Consider the following 19,675-nt stretch of genomic DNA (forward strand, 5'->3'; position numbering starts at 1 on the left):
CAACACTGATTGACAATGCACACTTGTGGCCTGCTGGAGGTCATTTTGCAGGGCTCTGGCAGTGCTCCTCCTTGCACAAAGGCGGAGGTAGCGGTCCTGCTGCTGGGTTGTTGGCCTCCTCCACGTCCCCTGATGTACTGGCCTGTCTCCTGGTAGCGCCTCCATGCTCTGGACACTACGCTGACAGACACAGCAAACCTTCTTGCCACAGCTCGCATTGATGTGCCATCCTGGATGAGCTGCACTACCTGAGCCACTTGTGTGGGTTGTAGACTCCGTCTCATGCTACCACTAGAGTGAAAGCACCGCCAGCATTCAAAAGTGACCAAAACATCAGCCAGGAAGCATAGGAACTGAGAAGTGGTCTGTGGTCACCACCTGCAAAACCACTCCTTTATTGGGGGTGTCTTGCTAATTGCCTATAATTTCCACCTGTTGTCTATTCCATTTGCACAACAGCATGTGAAATGTATTGTCAATCAGTGTTGCTTCCTAAGTGGACAGTTTGATTTCACAGAAGTGTGATTGACTTGGAGTTACATTGTGTTGTTTAAGTGTTCCCTTTATTTTTTTGAGCAGTGTATATATTTCTCAAACTTAAAAATATTGTGGGTGATGTTTTAGTCACTCAAAAGGCTACGTTACATGGGAATCAGAATGACTGTTTGGGACCTTTAATCACTTGTGACAGGAAATACCTACAATATAACATTCTCCAATTGACAAGAGTCACCCTGACAAACGTTTGACATTTGGCCGTTACGGTGCGGACTGCGGGCGGATCTTCGAGCAACGTCTTAATACAGATCCACACACACAATAATGATACTCCATCTTGGAGTGATTCTGCAGGGTCCATCCCGCCCCAAGCCTCACGTGTAATAACAACCGCCTTTGATGACCAAATACAGTCTTGCCGGTTGGAGGTAGGGCGGTGGCTGCATTTACAGTACTGTATACACTGAAAATCATGTTTCAACAATGATCCTGGAGGGTCCCTGTGCATATAGGTCTGTGTTCATGCCTCATGACGTGCTATTTGAACGCTTTGTTGAAGTTCAATTGAAGAATAGGTGGGGGGGGGGGGGTTGGTTCAGAAACCTGTAGACGCAGGGGTCCTACAGGACTAGCATTAAAAACCACTGGTGTCAATAACATATCACTCTTTTCTGTGAGGACCTAAGGGTTTTCCAGAGGGGAGAAAGAAGCCATGGGTAATGTGAAGCAGTGCATCTCACTCAAAAGTCAGTCCTGAAGAACCTGTGTATGCACCGTTTAGTTCCATCTTTAACTTAGTTATGTACAAAAAGCTGCATAAACAGTGCTCCATCAGGACCCACTGGGAATATCACTGATGAAACATTAACCACCTTCCCTCCTCATCATCCTGTCATCTAACCCTCCATGGGGGGGGGGGGGGGGGGCTTCCACAGGACAGGTAGCTGCCTGTAGTGAAGCCTCACTTGTCGCGGGTGAGGACCATCTCAGTGAGCCTGATGAGGGCGTCCCGTTCCGGGGAGGGCCTGAGCAGGCTGATCTGCCGGATGGCCTCCCGGCAGTAGCTCTGGGCCAGGTAGTTGGTCTGATCCACACCATCACTCTGAGGGAAAGAGAAACCAGGCGGGTGTATTTTATGAAGCCATTTTTACATCAGCAGTTGTCACAAAGTGCTTTACAGACACCCAGCCTAAAACCCCAAATAGTAAGCAATGCAGAGGCAGACAACATAACCATAGGACCAATAGAATTTCCAGATTGTTTTTATACACGCAATTCTCACAAAGGTAGAAATGTGTCCGTCCATCGTCATCAACAGCCTTACCTCCAGAACATACTGCCAGGCCCGATCCACGTCTCCAGTGGTGCTGAACCGCCTCATAATCATAGCATGCAGCTCAGGAAACTAAAGTGTAAACGGTAAAATACACTGTCACAGACTACACAGTTAGGCACATACATACATACCAGTCAGTCACTGTGTTTCAATCTAGAAATAGCAATGTTGGACAGTAACTAGAAGAGTTATTCATTTCCCATATGGGGAGCTAAAGGTTGACTGTTCAACTCTCACAATAAACACACCTGTTGACAGGCAAATAAGACTGGTCCGGTGGCCAGGCCCAGCTTAAGGTCTGTAGCCGAAGGCTTTCCTAGCTGGCTGGCGCATGCTGTGAAGTCCAGCACATCATCCACCAGCTAGGACACACAGAATTAACATGAAGTCAACTTTAATAACTTCATTCATTTATAAAAAAATATATATATTAAAAAGTAAGAAGATTATACAACACCCATTCAAGAGGCAAAAGCAAATATCAGAAATGTACCTGAAAGGCGATGCCTACGTTCCTCCCGTACTGAAAGGCTATTTCCTGTACCTCTGGATCCGAGTTCACCAGAATAGATACCTTGAATGGAAAAATGACAGCCAGTCAACACACACCTTTTCAGTTCTGCCCTAGGACTTCCTGCAAGTCTGTTATTGTTGTGGAGATAGAACGTACATACTGCTTTACAACTGTTTGCTATAAGACTGGCAGTCTTCTTGAAGGTCTTCTCGAGGTAGTGCTTGAATCTCTCGCTCTCGTTCTCCTTGGAGCCCAGCTGCATGAATTCCCCTGGAACATCAACAAATATGTTAGTGTGAACAGAGATGGCGTTTCCTATACGCTTTGAATGTTGATTACTCATTTCCCCTTACAGAATCAGAAGCGTTGCATTACAACAGTCTTGACTGTGTAGTTCTGGTAAAGTGTACAGTAACTGAAACAGCCAAGGAAACGGATAAAAATAAACAGTTTGAACTGAAACGGACTGCATATCTTGTGCAACGCAACAACGATATTGCGCAACATACTTGTTTGGGTCCTTACCTCGCACCAGATCCTCTATGACCTGAGACAACACTGACACCACTGTGTTGTTGCCGATACGGGCCAGAGCCATGGAGGCTGCCGAGAGGATGAAATCTCCAGCTAAAATGGCCTGGGAGAGTATAGAGAACACATGATTAATAAAACCATACAGTCATACGATCTCACAACTAGGGTGTATTAGTTTATCATAAGACGCAGTACAAAAGTTGTTTGTCTTGCATATTTTCAAGACAACTTGGGCCATTTCATATGACCATTTCCCTCAATAACATGAACTGCATATGTTGTAGTTGAATAGCTTAGTGTAGTGTGTAATATGACACCATGACTGGCTACTGCTAACAGACAAAACCCAGGTCGGGGGACTCCGCTCACCTTTCTCTCCCCCCACACTTCGTTGATGGTAGTCATCCCCCTCCGCTTGTTCGAGCCGTCGATGACATCATCGTGGACCAGGCTGGCGGTGTGGATCATTTCAGAGATCATAGCTATGGACCGCTGACCTGGGAGCAGATCTCTACACAGACAGACAGAGAACTACATAGTCACACCTATTGGTTCAATAGACAATCACTGATAAGGGCAGCCTGAATAAATACTTTTATGACATGGTTATTGCAATGAAATAGCATGGGCATGATTCATTTCAACTGTAATAGCCTACATCCATCTCCGGCAATGAAGTCTTAAACAGCAAATCAAAGGGTACAGCCTATCTTACCTTTCTAAAATGTTTATTCTCCCCAGTCACTTGTGCCAAATGGTTCCTGGTGTGTGTGCTAGATAGATACATTTCATTAGCATAGTTTCTCACCCAAGTCTGCCTCTTGTAGACCATTAGGCTACTTACTACCAGGCATGTATGTACCTAGTATCCATACTACCTACCTAGTTCACTGCACAATACCCAGGATAATATCTTACCCGTCTCTGTTGCTGTGAATATTGCAGGCCCGGGCCATCAGCACCACTATCATTGGTCGGAAGGCCTTGCCCTTCCCGTCAAAGTAGTAGTCACATAAGGACTTCAGCTCTGATTTGGACACAAAAAGCTCCTGTGAAGAACAGAAATGACACCTTTATTGGGGTTACATAACTTTAAAAATCAGTCACAGTAGTCTGAACTGGGCATAGAAGCTAAATGAGACGGAGTAAGTAGCCCACGCCACTGTGACCATGCTACATGACAACTCCAAGTCAGGCGACTTACCTTTTTAATATCATCATACAAATGATTCAAGTCTTTTTGGGCTAGTGAGAACGGGTCCTTCAGCTTGGCATCACTGTGTATCCCTTTGCTGCAGCAAGGCTTTGGTGTGGGGTAAAGCAACCTTGATTTGTGCCTACTGTAAAATAAATATGCACATGTACATATAACAATTATCACATCTATTTAGAGTGCCAGTCAAAAGTTTGGACGCATCTACTCATTCAAGGATTTCTTTACTGTAGAATAATAGTGAAGACATCAAAACTATAAAATAACACATATAGAATCATGGTAAAAGACCAAGTCCATATTACGGCAAGAACAGCTCAAATAAGCAAAGAGAAACGACAGTCCATCATTACTTTAAGACATGAAGGTCAGTCGCTCCGTGAAATGTCAAGAATGTTGAAAGTTTCTTCAAGTGCAGTCGCAAAAACCATCAAGCGCTATGATGAAACTGGCTCTCATGAGGACCGCCACAGGAAAGGAAGACCCAGAGCTACCTCTGCTGCAGAGGATAAATTCATAAGAATAACTGCACCTCAGATTACAGCCCAAATAAATGCTTCAGAGTTCAAGTGACAGGTTCTGACTTCTAAACATTGTTAATCATCAGGTATCCTATGGAAATGAGGAATGCCACAGTCTGGTTTCTACACCAGAAGTTACTGGTTATCTGTAGGAGGAATGTATGTGGTGGAGACAATTAAGCTTGGAATGTATTGAGTAAAGGAAAGGCAATCACATGGTTGCAGTCACTGATAAGGATGGAGAGCTGTGGATTAGTGAGGAACGGGGTCAGGTCACGTTGAGGGAAGAGGAACAGTTAATTACCCAAATCACAAAATTCCTGCCTAGCAATAAATATGTAATGTTTAGAGCGAAGGAGGAGACTTCACCCAAATTGGTGTGTGTAATTAATATATATATATATATATATATATATATATATATATATATATATATATATATATATATATATATATACACACATACACACATATATACATACACACATACATACATATATACACACACGTGCTGGTGGGAACATGTCTTTGTCTGTTCAGCTGTCTGAGCCTTTGGGTGAATAAACTTGGTTTGAGCTTTACTAATCGTCCGTGAGTTTTTACTCAGTTCATTTAGAACCTAACAAGTAACAGACACATTTCAACATCAACTGTTCAGAGACTACGTGAATCAGGCCTTCATGGTCAAATTACTGCAAAGAATCCACTACTAAAGGACACCAATAAGAAGAAGAGCCTTGCTTGGGCCAAGAAACACGAGCAATAGACATTAGACAGATCGAAATCTGTCCTTTAGTCTGATGATTCCAAATTTTGAGATTTTTGGTTTCAACCGCCGTGTCTTTGAGACGCAGAGTAGGTGAACGGATGATCTCTGCATGTGTGGTTCCCACTGTGAAGCATGGAGGAGAAGATGTGATGGTGCTTAGCTTCTGACACTGTCTGTGATTTATTTAAAATTCAAGGCACACTGAACCAGCATGGCCACCCCAGCATTCTGCAGCGATACACCATCCCATCTGGTTTGCGCTTAGTGGGACTATCATTTGTTTTTCAACAGGACAATGACTCAAAACACAAATCCAGGCTGTGTATGGGCTATATGACCAAGAAGGAGAGTGATGGAGTGCTGCATCAGATGACCTGGTCTCTACAATCACCCAACCTCAACCCAAATGAGATGGTTTGGACTGCAGAGTGAAGGAAAAGCAGCCAATAAGTGCTCAGCATATGTGGGAACTCCTTCAAGACCGTTGAAAAACATTCCTCATGAAGCTGGTTGAGAGAATGCCAAGAGTGGGAAAAGGTGTCATCAAGGCAAAGGGTGGCTACTTTGAAGAATACATTTATTTTATTTGTTTAACACTTTTTTGGTTACTACATGATTCCATATGTTCCATTTCATAGGTTTTGATGTCTTCACTATTACTCTACAATGTAGAAAATAGTATGAATAAATAAAAACCCTTGAATAAGTAGGTGTCCAAACTTTTGAGTGGTACTGTATATCATATTTCTCTATCTATATAAATTACTGCATATCATATTTCAATCTCAGACTCACCTTGTCAATATATAGTTGCCTATTGAGGTTGTGTCTACAGGCCTGGAGGACAGTCCCTGAAAGAAATCAATGTCACAAATGAATAACCTGAGTACAACAACTTAAGCACATGTAGCCAAACTTTTAGTCAGGCGGGTATTTGACAACTTTTACTCAAGTTACTGAAGGACATGACGCCACTGTGAGGTAGCCTAGTTTAGGTTATTCTAGGCTATGAACCACATACTCTTGACCAAGCAATGTAGGCTACCCACTGACAGTTCTGTCTAGTAACAACATGGTAGGGTTGGGTGACATTTGAGGACACCTCTTCTATGATAAGCTACTCCAAATTTTGCGATATCCGATATAATCATTTTGTTCCGTTAATGACTAGATAAATCCAGACTTTATAATATCGTAAATAAGCAAACAAATTGCAGTCGCGTTCTCATTAAATAATCTTAGTATGACCCCAAAAAATAAGGCTTAGGTCATTCACTTCATTTTCAACATATTTGATACAGCCTAACTTATAAAACTGCACATTGTTTATTTGTTTAGTTCGAATTGAGCAGGGGGTATTCAACTCTTACCCTACGAGGTCCAGAGCCTACTGGTTCTGTGTTCTACCTGATAATTCATTCCACCCAACTGGTGTCCCAGGTCTAAATCAGTCCCTGGTTAGATGGGAACGATGAAAAAACAAAGTGGAGCTGGCTGAGTTTGAGGGGAATAAAGTATAGTCTTGGACATGACGATATATCATTGTCAAATATCATTATATTATTAGATTTAATCATACAATCGGCCCAACCCTACAACCTAGTGCCCCTTCTGAACTAAAAGGGTTAAGCCAGTGAGAAAAATCAAGTGCAAGGCTTGGTACAGTGTAGCCTGCAATGACATGAATTGTCTTGACCTTTAGTTAAACTGAGAATGCATAACAAACCAGCAAGATATGGCTAGCTAGAAATCCAAACCATCTTGTCATATAGCAACAATCTTTACTGTAACTATATCTACAAAACCAATGTCCTTCATAAAATATAGATGTTTTTAGTTCGCTACAACAACTGGAATAAACTGGACTAAATCCCAATATAGCTACACAAGGCAAGCTACAACCCATTAAGAAGATCAACTTGCAGGTTATATACTGGTTGACCTTGATTGAGTTGACAGCACTCCCGCCCGGCGAAATCTTGGCACTGACACGGGCGCACGTTACCTACCTCCTTTCCCGAGCCAGTGCCGGCCCCTGTTCCTCGGAAAGACGAAGCAGCAAACGTAGCAGACCTTCCATTAAAACCGCATATGGTTTCTAGTACACTTGTACTCGTAGCGCCTATAGTCCACCTCCAACAGTGCCTCCACGGTATCGCCATGTTCCTCCACACATAGCTGGAAAATATTACACAATGTGACGCCGGAAGCAGAAGAACTGAAATTACGTTGGTTGACGTCATGACGTTTTAGAAATCAGGAAGTATTCTACAGCAACAAACAATCCCTATTTTGTTGTCTTGTAACCTGCTTTAGTAGAGAGTATGCCACAGTCTCACTGTAAAGTTAATGTCTTATGTGATAGTGATGGTTAGGTGCCGCAAAAAGAGGAATGCACGAGATAGTTGAGAAACATCTCATCAGAGAGTTAACTAATGGTCGTCTTGTAGCCAGCAATCAGCTGTCAGTTTTGCTAGCTAGGGTATTTTGAGTTGCAATAATGGTTATTTACAGTGCCTCAAGCTATGTTCTCTTAGGTGTGGCAAACCTAATCATCATGTCTGCATGTATGGACTATTGTGATACTATTGAAAGCTGTCACGGTCATGATGACACTATGTCAGACCGACAACACTACATTCATGCTTTCAACTTCAACAAGAGTGTGGAGAAACACTTGCACGATTTGGACCACTTAAAACTGTCGTGTAAAAAGCTATTAGGTAAATCCCTCAGAATTGCATTCTTTGTCAACCAAATGCCCAGTAAAGTTTTGACAGTTATTTGCATGATCAAACAGATTTGTAAATAACTTTGTTTGACTTTTCTTGCAGAAGCCTTCCCCCTTGACCAAGTGGATGGCATCTTTGTTCGCACTGTGAAGAACTGCATTTTTTCAGAGTCTGACCCAACCCCACTCAAAGGCCCTCTGAGACTTGTGGCTGTTTCAAAGGTCATTTTGCAAATTACTTCCAGGGACTAGATATCGTCAAGAAATGTGGTTTACAATGGATGTGAATTAACCTATCATAAGTGTTATAACACTGTCATAACAGCTTAATAGAAGGAGCTACTACATATTCTAATGTAGCTTTGTTTTTCCAGGAGGTCATTGAGGGAATGTTGGATCTAGATGTTGCAGTGTCCCAGTCAGAGGATTTCCTACAGTACTTCAGTGGTGGTAGACTTTTTCCTGGATCCAGCCCTCTGACACACAGATATGGGGGTCACCAGGTACTGTACCATCTCTATACCATTATTCATTTTTCATCACTTTTTTTCTGTATCAATTGCTTAGTCCCTCCTAATACAATATTGAACTTTGAAGAGCCTACTTGTTTATGACTAAATACTAGTGATGTTTTCTTTACTCTTTTAGTTTGGCTACTGGGCAGGTCAGTTAGGAGATGGCCGGGCACATCTCCTTGGTGAATATACTAGCAGGTCAGTAGAACTGGGAATGGATACATGACTACACAGAAGGTTGAGGTTGCAATGACAGCATTTCAACCTGCTTTGCCAACAGGGTACAAATGAGTTATCTTGTGTGTGTTCTTCCACAGAAAGGGTGAAAGATGGGAACTCCAGCTCAAAGGCTCAGGAAAGACTCCATATTCAAGGTCAAATCTACACTTTTATATTTTATAGACCATGACCAACAGGTGTAACATTTCTAGCCTGACCTAACAATGAGGCCCAATCCCAAATCGACCCATAGACCCTACGTCCTATGCACTTGTGAAGATATGAGAGGATTTTGCAAATGTAAGTAATTTGGTAATAGTTCCAGCTTTCTCTCTGATAGGCTAGGAGGACGTTTTACCATATTGCTTAGGCCCAACACATCCTCTCGGATCTCCACAAGTGCGTAGGGTCTCGGGGTCGATTTGGGATTGGGCCCAAGAAAACCTTCTGAGAAAGGTTGTCTGTTGTACTACAGGTCAGGAGATGGCCGAGCTGTGGTCCGCTCCTCAGTCAGAGAGTTCCTGTGCAGTGAGGCCATGCACTTTCTGGGTGTTCCTACCAGCAGAGCTGCCAGGTAACCCAGCCAATGAGCTGCTTTGACTGCTGTCTGTCAAACGCTACCCTACCATACAATTGTTTGATACAATACAGCACTCTGATATACAACTCAAACAGAGTTTTAGCCATAGAGATAGATAAAGGACTCATCTTTATATCTGTGCCATTATACCATCTGTGACAGCATGGGCAGCGCCATTGAGGCTACAACCCATAGGAATCCCCACCCAGTTGTCTACTTGACAACTTTAAAATGGTGGATGATGGCAATGTCCAATATCAATGGCAATGTCCATGCTAAAACGGATTATATCCATGATGAGTACCTATCTCTATGGTTTTAGCTCCCTTTCTCTCTCAAAAGAAATCTCACTCCATCCAAAAATCTCAGAAGATAAAAACACAAGACAAAAAAATAGGCCTTCATTGTACACAATAAAATGCAGAATACATTGTTTTAGATTGCTGCCTATTCTCAACAATGTAGTCTATGATCTTCTCAGCAACAAAAAAAAGAGTTTTAATATTAACTTGAATCAGAGTCTAGGGCCAATCCATTGGATAAACAGTGAGAGGCGAGTGCAGATGGCCTAGATTGCTAACATCAACACACAGAACAGACAGGTAGATACAACAGTAGGGTTGAGTTCAGAGGAAGCTGGTGGGAGGAGCTATAGGAGGATGGGCTCATTGTAATGGCTGGAATGGAATCAATGGAATGGAGTGAAACATGTTGTTTCCATGTGTTTGGTACCATTCCAGCTGTTCCATTCCAACTGTTCCAATGAAGCTGTCCTTCTATAGCTCCTCCCACCAGCTTCCTCTGGCCGAGTTCCTGTCCGACTATATGCGCAGGCGTTGCATTGCATCAACCAATGGTTAACTGCCACGTCATTGACTGTGCAATCGGGCAGCAGGTGGCTATATCATATGATGTGGTTAGCTGATATGTTAAATACCTATCCAAGCGTTATAAGGTCTGGCATGCGTCAGCAATGTAGTTGGGCAGGAACTCAACCTAGGTCTACCCAAGGACCTTTAATGTTATCATTCAGATCACTTCTTCTGTTCCAGCCATCAGCTGTTTCAACATGGTTGAGATCAAATCAAATGTTATTGGTTACATACACGTGTTTAGCAGATGTTATTGCGGGTGTAGCGAAATGCTTGTGTATCTAGCTCCAACAGTGAGGTTATATCTAACAAGTAATATCTAACAATTTCACAACAATACACACTCATCTGAAGTAAAGGAATGGAATTAAGAATATATAAATATTTGGACGAGCAATGTCGGAGCGGCATAGACTAAGATACAGTAAAATAGAATACAGTATATACATATAAGATGAGTAATGCAAAATATGTAAACATTATTAAAATGACTAGTGTTCTATTATTACCGTGAGACTGGACATGTTGACAGTTGCTCAATTGGGTATCATCCGTTTGGTGACAGCTATCGGTCAAGCATGTTTTGGGTTAAGCTTTGAGTGTGGGATCAATGTAAACTTGGAAGAGGAGGGATGTAGTGTTGGTTGCTATGCAGATGTTTTTCAGTTTATTCTTTGTTGTAAAATGTGTTGCTTTTATCTCCAAGCCTTATTGTAAGTGAAGAGGCCGTGTGGAGGGACCAGTTCTACAATGGGAAAGTGAAGAAGGAGAGAGGTAAGGGCGTGACAAGATCAGCTGTGTCCTTATTCTCTATCTTAGGGGCAACCTCCCCTTTTGCTACTCAATGTGCAGACTCATACACACATTGGCGTAATTGTACTGTCCTCATAGATTTTTATAGGTTAAATATGTTATTTGGAAGTTAATATTTTAATCATCTGAAGCATGTAAGTAATGTGTGACCTAAAAGTATTAAATATTTGTATTTAAAAATATATATATATATGTTAGTATGTTATTTGCCACTGTTGACTGGTTTCTTGTTATCTTGGCTGGACCCAGGGATTTTGACATTTTTAGTTATGATACTTCATATGGCTAAAGCGTGTGCCAAGCCATGTTATCTTGCAGTAAACACTCCCACTTTTTCTTTTCTTACTAGCAAGGACTTTGCTGATAGCATCTTTATTGCGGAAAAATGTGCTTACTATGACTGAGATATGTGGTTGATTAACCTAGCTATCTTAAGAGGAATGCACCAACTGTTAGTCGCACTGGATAAGAGCGTCTGCTAAATGACTCAAATGTAAATGTATATTTTCCCTTCCTGCCATAATCTTTGGATGTTCTCTCCCCAGGAGCGGTTGTTCTGCGGCTGGCCACGTCATGGTTCCGGATCGGATCGTTGGAGGTTCTGGCTAAAGCTGAAGAACTTGATCTTTTAAGGTTAGCATACACAGATCTTCTTTTTTTGTGACCAACTATTTATGTGACTTATTTCTTTCCTCATAAAGGGCTCAGATCATAGACAGGTGTGTATACATAATAACATTCAAAATAATACAGAAACAAAGAACCGACATACTGTATCAGAATACACCTTTATAAATGGATCATCATGAAATTGACAGCTGGCGTGAATAGGGAATCTTTCTAACTCTGGACATGAAATGTTTTCATTTTCAGGAAACTGTTGGACTTTGTGATACAGGAACATTTTCCTTCCATTGATTCAAATGATCCAGGCAAGTATTTGGTGAGTGATGAGAAGTCTATTTTCAATGTTTGTGTTTTTTCTACATTTTCAATAGGCCTATTTTATAATCATGAGGGAAAAACTAAACGTCATTATTAGTTACACTAATGCTCTGTTGAAAAGACCTGTAAAGACAACAGCATACAGTGCCTTCGGAAAGTATTCAGACCCCTTGACCTTTTCCACATTTTGTTACGTTACAGCCTTATTCTAAAATGTATGAAATTGTTTTTTTCCCTCATCAATCTACACACTACCCCATAATGTCAAAGCAAAAACGTATTATTTATTTTTTTGCGAAAAAATGTAAATAAAAAACAGATATTACATTTACATAAGTATTCAGACCCTTTACTTAGTACTTTGTTGAAGCACCTTTGGCAGTGATTACAGCATCGAGTCTTCTTGGATATGACGTTACAAGCTTGGCACACCTGTATTTGGGGAGTTTCTTCCATTCTTCTCTGCAGATCCTCTCAAGCTCTGTCAGGTTGGATGGGGAGCGTCTCTGCACAGCTATTTTCAGGTCTCTACAGAGATGTTCAATCGGGTTCAAGTCCGGGCTCTGGCAAGACCACTCAAGGACACTCAGACACTTGTCCCGAAGCCACTCCTGCGTTGTCTTGGTTGTGTGCTTAGGGTTGTTGTCCTGTTGGCAGATGAACCTTCGTCCCAGTCTGAGGTCCTGAGCACTCTGGAGCAGATTTTCATTAAGGATCTCTCTGTACTTTGCTCCGTTCATCTTTCCCTCGAACCTGACTAGTCTCCCAGTCCCTGCCACTGAAAAACATCCCCACAGCATGATGCTGCCACCACCATGCTTCCCCGTAGGGATGGAGCCAGGTTTCCTCCAGATGTGACGCTTGGCATTCAGGCCGAAGTTTTCAATCTTGGTTTCATCAGACCAGAGAATCTTGTTTCTCATGGTCTGAGAGTCTGTAGGTACCCTTTGGCAAACTCCAAGGAGTGGCTTCTGTCTGGCCTCTCTACCACTCTGATTGCTCAGTTTGGCTGGGCAGCCAGCTCTAGGAAGTCTTGATGGTTCCAAACTTCTTCCATTTCAGAAGGATGGAGGCCACTATGTTCTTGAGGATTTTCAATCCTGCAGAAGTGTTTTGGTACCCTTCCCTAGATATCTGCCTCCACACCAGTGGTGTAAAGTACTTAAGTAAAAATACTTTAAAGTACTACTTAAGAATTTTTTGGGGGTATCTGTACTTTACTTTGCTATTTATCTTTTTGACAACTTTTACTTTACTACACTCTTAAAGAAAATAATGTACTTTTTACTCCATCCATTTTCCTTGACACCCAAAAGTACTCGTTACATTTTGAATGCTTAGCAGGAAAAGAAAATGGTCAAATTCACAAACTTATCAAGCAAACATCCCTGGTCATCCCTACTCACTAAACACAAATGCTTTGTTTGTCTGAGTGATGGAGTGTGCCCCTGGCTATCCATAAATAAATAGAAAACAAGAATGGTGCCATATGGTTTTCTTAAAATAAGGAATTTGAAATGAAATGATACTTGATACTTAAGTATATTTTAGCAATTACATTTACTTTTGATACTTAAGTATATTTTAAACCAAATGCTTTTAGACTTTTACTCAAGTAGTATTTTACTGGGTGACTATCACTTTTACTTGAGTAATTTTCTATTAAGGTATCTTTACTTTTACTCAAGTATGACAATTGGGTACTTTTTCCACCACTGCTTGACACAATCCTGTCTCAGAGCTCTACGGACAATTCCTTCGACCTCATGGCTTGGTTTTTGCTCTTACATGCACTGTCAACTGTGGAACCTTATATAGACAGGTGTGTGCCTTTCCAAATCATGTCTAATCAATTGAATTTACCACAGGTGGACTCCAATCAAGTTGTAGAAACATCAAGGATGATCAATGGAAACAGGATGCCCCTGAGCTAAATTTAGAGTCTCATAGCAAAGGGTCTGAATACTTATGTAAATAAGGTATTTCTGTTTTCGCTTTGTCCTTATGGGGTGTTGTGTGTAGATTGCTGAGGAAAATGTTTTATTTAATACATTTTAGAATAAGGCTGTAACGTAACAAAATGTGGAAAAAGTCAAGGGGTCTGAATACTTTTCCGACAGCATTGTAGCTCACTGTAGGACTGATGTGACTCTATCACGCTGGGCATTGGAAATGAATGACCTGAATACTCAAATAATAAAGTGCCTCTAATTATTTCTGAACCTCTCTTCATCATCTTGGCCTACAATGGTCTAATTTGCCTTTGGGCGTTGTTGATAATTGACATTTAGGCTTAAATACACAACTAAACTACTACTTATCGGTTCAGTGATCTCAGTATATAATACTCAAACATTAAATATTTTATACTGAACAAGTGTTTTCAATCTGTATATTTTTGTACATGCTAATTTTTGTTGTGTGTGGCCTCAGATATTTTACTCCAGGGTTGTGAATGAGACTGCTCACCTCATTGCCCAGTGGATGTCTATTGGCTTTGCACATGGTGAGTAGTACTTCGTATGACAAATTACTGCACTTCAGCAAAATAATGCACTTGAATCCAATCAAATTTGATATTGGCGTTATCAGTCACAATTACGATTATAGGAGCAGTTTATAAGTCAAAATACACTCTTTATGAGTGTATTTTATGAGAAATACGAATTTGTGAAATGGCACTATTCTAACATGCAGTATGCACATAATTCCATTCTGCTCATACTGTATGGTGGTTAACTTTGTGTTTATATAGTATTTCATTACCCTAACAGGAGTATGCAACACTGATAACTTCAGCCTACTGTCTATCACCATTGACTACGGACCGTTTGGCTTTATGGAAGCCTACAACCCAAGTATGTACAGTATCTCATTCATGCATATACTGCCCTTTCAGGACGTATTGATATCTAATGTTATTCATATTGGCCCACTGTTTCTGTCATTTTGTACCTACAGGTTTCTATTTCTTTTTCATATGTTGTTGAACAGAATGCCTGTTGGTAGCCGATTTGTTTTACAGTGGCGAAGAAGTGAAGAGAAACCTTCGTATCACTTATTTGATTAGAGCTTAGTGGTACGCATGATACGTAAACTTTAAAGTGATACTTCAAGATTTGGGCACTGCTAACTAGCGTTAGCGCAACAACTGGACGTCTATGGTAACTGCTAGCATGTTAGTAGATATCATAGACTTCCAGTCATTGCGCTAACACTAGTTAGCATTGGTTCGCGAAACTACCTCTAATTTCATTCATACTGAATGTGGAGACATAAAAATGGTATCCATGAGTTCATCTGGCTCTGGGGAAGTGGATATGAATCCCGAAGTATCCCTTTAAAGTTTAGGTATCACATATCATGTAAGCTTTAATCAAATAAGTGATAAGAGCAGTGTGCAGGTTTCTCTTTTCTTTGAAGTGATCCTATTTTTACCACACAACTGGAATGAGAACTCAGATCTGAAATTTGAATCAATAGTGTTGAAGTAGGAAACTGATATTTTCAGATTTTGTCCCCAACACATCTGATGAGGAGGAGAGGTACAGTATCGGGGCTCAGGCCAATGTTGGTCTGTTCAACCTGGAGAAACTCCTAGAAGCCCTAACTCCAGTGCTGACCATAGAACAGAGGCAAGGGTAAGTATGGGAAGGGTTATACCGACTGTTCTGACGAGTATAACCCCAACTTATTTTTAACCAATTCTGAAATGTGATATCGGTTTGCACGTCAGACATGTCAGAAAAGTACATCATTACTTTCCCATGACGTTTGTTTGGCAGAGGATGTTGGGGAATGTACACTGTGACAGTACATTGTTTTCTGTTTTTTTAAGGGCTGGGCTAATACTGAAAGGGTACCCACATATATACCAGATGAGGTAATTTATCTCCCTGTCTCTCTCAATTTCTCTGGGTTGTGTGCGCATTTGAATGTGTCTGTAAGTTCCCTTATTCCTCCAAATATTATGTTCAACTTTATCATTCCAGGTTTCACAAGCTGTTCAAGGCAAAGTTAGATTTACTTGGCGAGGAGGAGGAGGAGGATGAATATCTCATTGCATTTCTGCTTAAGGCAAGTGGTCCATTGCTCTAAGATTCCGTGTGTGTCCATCTCTGACCCTGTGAGTGACCTTTGACCTGATGTTGGTATATTGTCCCTGTCCAGTGCATTTTATTGGCTGTCTTTCTCTCTCTCCTGTGTCTCTGATTGGCTTTTTCCTCCTCAGCTGATGGAGGACACAGGTGCAGACTTCACCATGACCTTCAGACAGCTGAGTGAAGCCTCAATGCAGCAGCTTCACAACATGTCCAACTTACAGGTCATACATATTGCTTATTAACCCTCTACAAACAATCACAAGAGAATATACTGCTGACTAACTACATTATAGGGCCAATCTGCAATTGCTACATCCATTTTTGGACTTTTTAAATGAGTTATATATAGCCATTGATTCTTGAAGATGCGTTGTTTTTCAAATTGCAGATTGCCCCTTAAAGAACTAAAGTCCTCTCCTCTTTCATCCCTGTTAGGTGATGTGGGCCCTGCAGAACCTGGCTTCGCATAAGATGTACCCGGAGTGGGTCAGCATGTACCTGCATAGACTAAAAAGGTATGTACAATAGGAATGCACTGTTATCATACATTTGGTTAATATGCTTTTTATGACCTCAGTTTCTCTCAAATATTCTGATGACTCATTACTCAACTGTGTCCCATATTTGGGGGACTTTGAGCAGTTCTGCACCGGTTTACAAAACGCTCTGTGAACGTCGTTGGGTCCCATGTTTTAAAATAGTGCCGATATTGTACCGTCACTAAGTATGATCATATTTATTTTAGTTAAAAAATGTGAAATCTTCTAGTAAGTAGTTTGATTGTTACTATATTTTGAAAGCATTTGTCATTTCTAGCCCCATTGCCCAACTTTTGTTGAATTATAAGAATTTTAAAGATTGTTCATATTTTCATAATATTGATACTGTCATTGAGCTTGTGTCCTCTAAAGTGGGTACACCTCAGCAATGTATAACTTTTTACCAGAAAGGAGAGTTCCAGACTCTTCTAAAACTATGCAATATTATCAGTTATTGTTTATGGCCATTCATGAAAAGTAATTATGTTTGGGTATGTCTCTTTAGGCAGAAATAAAATGTTTGCCCTATCATTTATCATGGGGCGGCAGCATAGCCTAGTGGTTAGAGCGTCGGACTAGTAACCGAAAGGTTGCAAGATCGAATCCCCGAGCTGACAAGGTACAAAATCTGTCGTTCTGCCCCTGAACAAGGCATTTAACCCATTCTTCCTAGGCCGTCATTGAAAATATGAATTTGTTCTGAACTGACTTGTAACTGGCTCGATTAACATTAGTCTCACAGATTCATGGCATAATGTCAGATGATTGATTCTTTGTTTTTAATGGCTCAGGCAGGGAGGTGATTCTGATGAGGATCGTCAACACAGGATGAAAAGTAAGCAGTCGCCATGGGAATGCCGACAGATTGACCTGATAGCAAGCTCCAGTCCTCTGACTGATTGTGCAGTCCTCTCCTACTGAATAAGGGCAAGGAAGAAAGGGGACCTTTGCAAATAATCTTGTTTGTTATTGATTTATTTTTGTTGCTTGGTAGAACGAAATAAACCATTTACATCTGAGATGATCAAACTTTCCACAGGGATCAATCCCAGATATGTGCTGCGGAACTGGATGGCAGAATCTGCAATACGGAAGGCTGAGGGGAATGATTTCTCAGAGGTAAATCGTTTGAACTACATTTAAATACAGGTTGTATTGTACGTAAATTAAGCTCATGAAAGCTATTTCAGAAGGTTGCGAACAGTCAAAACATTAGTACTTGATTCTGCCACTATTTTGCACTGGACTAAAACAGTACCTGCCACGTTTAAAACAACCATAAGATTATCTTTACTTACTATGTACTCTGATCAATAGGTGGAGCTGCTGCAGCGGACACTGGCACAACCCTACCTCACACAGGACGCAGCAGAGGAGGCAGGTTATGCAGCACAACCCCCATGGTGGGCCCAGGGGTTAAATGTCAGCTGTTCCTCATGAGGGATGCCTCTGCCCCAATGACAGGACGTATATTTGTAGTGTATTCAGAATGTGTTCAGTGCAAAACATTTCTCTTGAACACGTCATTCAGGATAACCAGTATCTGCATTGTTTAGTAACGGATGTTTGACTTTTCACAATTATCTTCCTAGCTATCGTGGTGGAATTATTCTGGAACAAAACATTTAGTTCAGTACTTTGCACACAAAAAAACATTCACGCAACTGTTGGATGACCAGAACCCTGATTGCTGACCTCCTGTGATTGAATATAAAGGAAAGGGCACAGATGCAATTTTGCAAACACTCATAACATGTAATGACATTTCATTTATAATACAGTCATGCTGAGCAACATTACCCTTTCATTTTTTAGAAAACAGTCTCCCTTCGCCTCCAAGACGCATTTAAACAGTAATAATCTAACCTTGAGGAAATGCTTCCACTTTTCAACCTCATTCATCCATCACCATACCACTCTATATGTATGAAAACTGCACGTTTCTACATTCTTTGGTCAAACAGATATGGGTCAATGTTTTTAAATAATACCCTATGACAGATTAGGGTGAATCTTAAGCATTTGATAGTGTAAAACATTTCCCCCTTTGATATTTTCAAAATATACCCCACCCCCTAGGGAATAGGGTGCCATGTGGGACTCAGCCCTTTACCAGCAAATGTTATTGAACACAAGGTGTATAGGTACTTTGTAGAAAGTACAAATAAAAAGAGGGCAGAAGTTCCCGCTCACAGTCCTCCCAAGTATACACAACCAAATGTGAGTAATTTATTGCTCAGAATATATTAAATTCTTTGTGTAAAGTGTTTACCAAATCGCTGAGCCATAATTTGGTAGAGGGAACTTCCTTTTTCCAAAATGAGACACAGTTGTTGGGGCTTGGTTAATCTGTTTAGGGTTTGAGACTCCCAGGATGATCAGAGGCAGGTCTGGGTCAATTGAAGTCTCCAGAAATTCAGAGAGGATCCTAAAAATTCCAGACCAATAACCATGCAGGTTAGAGTATAGGACAAAGCAGTGGACTAATGTACCCTCCATTGCATGACATATATCACATAGGGGAGGTATCAGGAAATATCCTAAACAGCTTAGTTTTGAAATAGTGTAATCTGTAAGATCTTGAAATGTATTAGACAAGATCTCAAGTTAATTGAGCAGGTGTGGCCATCCTCCCAGTGCAACAGAAATGAGTGGCTAGTTCTTCCTCCCATTTTGCCTTAATGGCATCTGTTTAGGGTGTGAAAAGTCAGACGAGATATCAGTTTGGCTGTGGTTGGACATATTTTGTTTCAAACATGGACGGTTTAGCATTTTCAAATGTAGGAAGATGTTTTAATTGGATTCTGTAGGTATCAGATAAAGTTATTTCTGGGATGATTATAGGTTCCCTCAGCAAATCAGAGGCCAAGGTCATGTGTGTATATTACACACACCTAAAGTTTGGCCACCTACTCATTCCAGGGTTTATTTATTTTTACAATTTTCTACATTGTGGAATAGTGAAGACATCAA

General features: G+C 41.0%; 2 protein-coding genes across 4 annotated transcripts; one reads left to right on the forward strand and one right to left on the reverse strand.

Annotated features, from left to right (window-relative positions):
• Positions 1–578: 578 nt before the first annotated feature.
• On the reverse strand, positions 579–7,571 carry LOC120050379 (all trans-polyprenyl-diphosphate synthase PDSS1-like). 3 transcript variants are annotated; one of them, XM_038996964.1, is made up of 11 exons: positions 7,395–7,571; positions 6,181–6,236; positions 4,087–4,222; positions 3,801–3,931; positions 3,252–3,393; positions 2,874–2,985; positions 2,509–2,618; positions 2,328–2,408; positions 2,083–2,196; positions 1,823–1,903; positions 579–1,600 (listed from the first exon to the last, which is right to left on the reverse strand). In XM_038996964.1, the coding sequence occupies exons 1-11, from the start codon at positions 7,545–7,547 to the stop codon at positions 1,460–1,462; spliced, it is 1,257 nt and encodes a 418-aa protein (XP_038852892.1). In that variant the 5' UTR covers positions 7,548–7,571; the 3' UTR covers positions 579–1,459. The 3 variants fall into 3 exon arrangements, with proteins under 3 accessions (XP_038852892.1, XP_038852893.1, XP_038852894.1); XM_038996965.1 differs by lacking the exons at positions 4,087–4,222; positions 6,181–6,236; positions 7,395–7,571 and adding an exon at positions 3,598–3,655 and having other exon boundaries at positions 1,460–1,600; positions 3,801–3,890; XM_038996966.1 differs by lacking the exons at positions 3,801–3,931; positions 4,087–4,222; positions 6,181–6,236; positions 7,395–7,571 and adding an exon at positions 3,598–3,766 and having other exon boundaries at positions 1,460–1,600.
• A 77-nt stretch (positions 7,572–7,648) lies between these two features.
• On the forward strand, positions 7,649–18,498 carry LOC120051081 (protein adenylyltransferase SelO, mitochondrial-like). Its single transcript, XM_038997728.1, has 19 exons — positions 7,649–8,108; positions 8,220–8,338; positions 8,491–8,619; positions 8,765–8,829; positions 8,949–9,005; positions 9,326–9,424; positions 11,009–11,076; positions 11,661–11,748; positions 11,989–12,058; positions 14,494–14,566; positions 14,835–14,918; positions 15,572–15,701; positions 15,899–15,943; positions 16,053–16,137; positions 16,292–16,384; positions 16,599–16,678; positions 17,494–17,537; positions 17,742–17,821; positions 18,020–18,498. The coding sequence occupies exons 1-19, from the start codon at positions 7,886–7,888 to the stop codon at positions 18,140–18,142; spliced, it is 1,755 nt and encodes a 584-aa protein (XP_038853656.1). The 5' UTR covers positions 7,649–7,885; the 3' UTR covers positions 18,143–18,498.
• The last annotated feature ends 1,177 nt before the right edge of the window (positions 18,499–19,675 follow it).

The sequence above is a fragment of the Salvelinus namaycush genome, chromosome 7 (genome assembly GCF_016432855.1).
Source record: "Salvelinus namaycush isolate Seneca chromosome 7, SaNama_1.0, whole genome shotgun sequence".
NCBI lineage: Eukaryota > Metazoa > Chordata > Actinopteri > Salmoniformes > Salmonidae > Salvelinus > Salvelinus namaycush.

Bases quoted from the DNA above. Each gene is read 5' to 3' on its own strand.
- LOC120050379 (XM_038996964.1), bottom strand. From the start codon at position 7,547: ATGGCGATACCGTGGAGGCACTGTTGGAGGTGGACTATAGGCGCTACG. The intron at 6,237-7,394 runs GTAGGTAACGTG...GATTTCTTTCAG, and splicing joins GCACTGGCTCGGGAAAGGAG to GGACTGTCCTCCAGGCCTGT. The intron at 1,601-1,822 runs GTAAGGCTGTTG...TCTTTCCCTCAG, and splicing joins CCTGGCAGTATGTTCTGGAG to AGTGATGGTGTGGATCAGAC.
- LOC120051081 (XM_038997728.1), top strand. From the start codon at position 7,886: ATGGTTATTTACAGTGCCTCAAGCTATGTTCTCTTAGGTGTGGCAAAC. The intron at 12,059-14,493 runs GTGAGTGATGAG...GTGTGGCCTCAG, and splicing joins ATGATCCAGGCAAGTATTTG to ATATTTTACTCCAGGGTTGT. The intron at 14,567-14,834 runs GTGAGTAGTACT...TTACCCTAACAG, and splicing joins GTCTATTGGCTTTGCACATG to GAGTATGCAACACTGATAAC.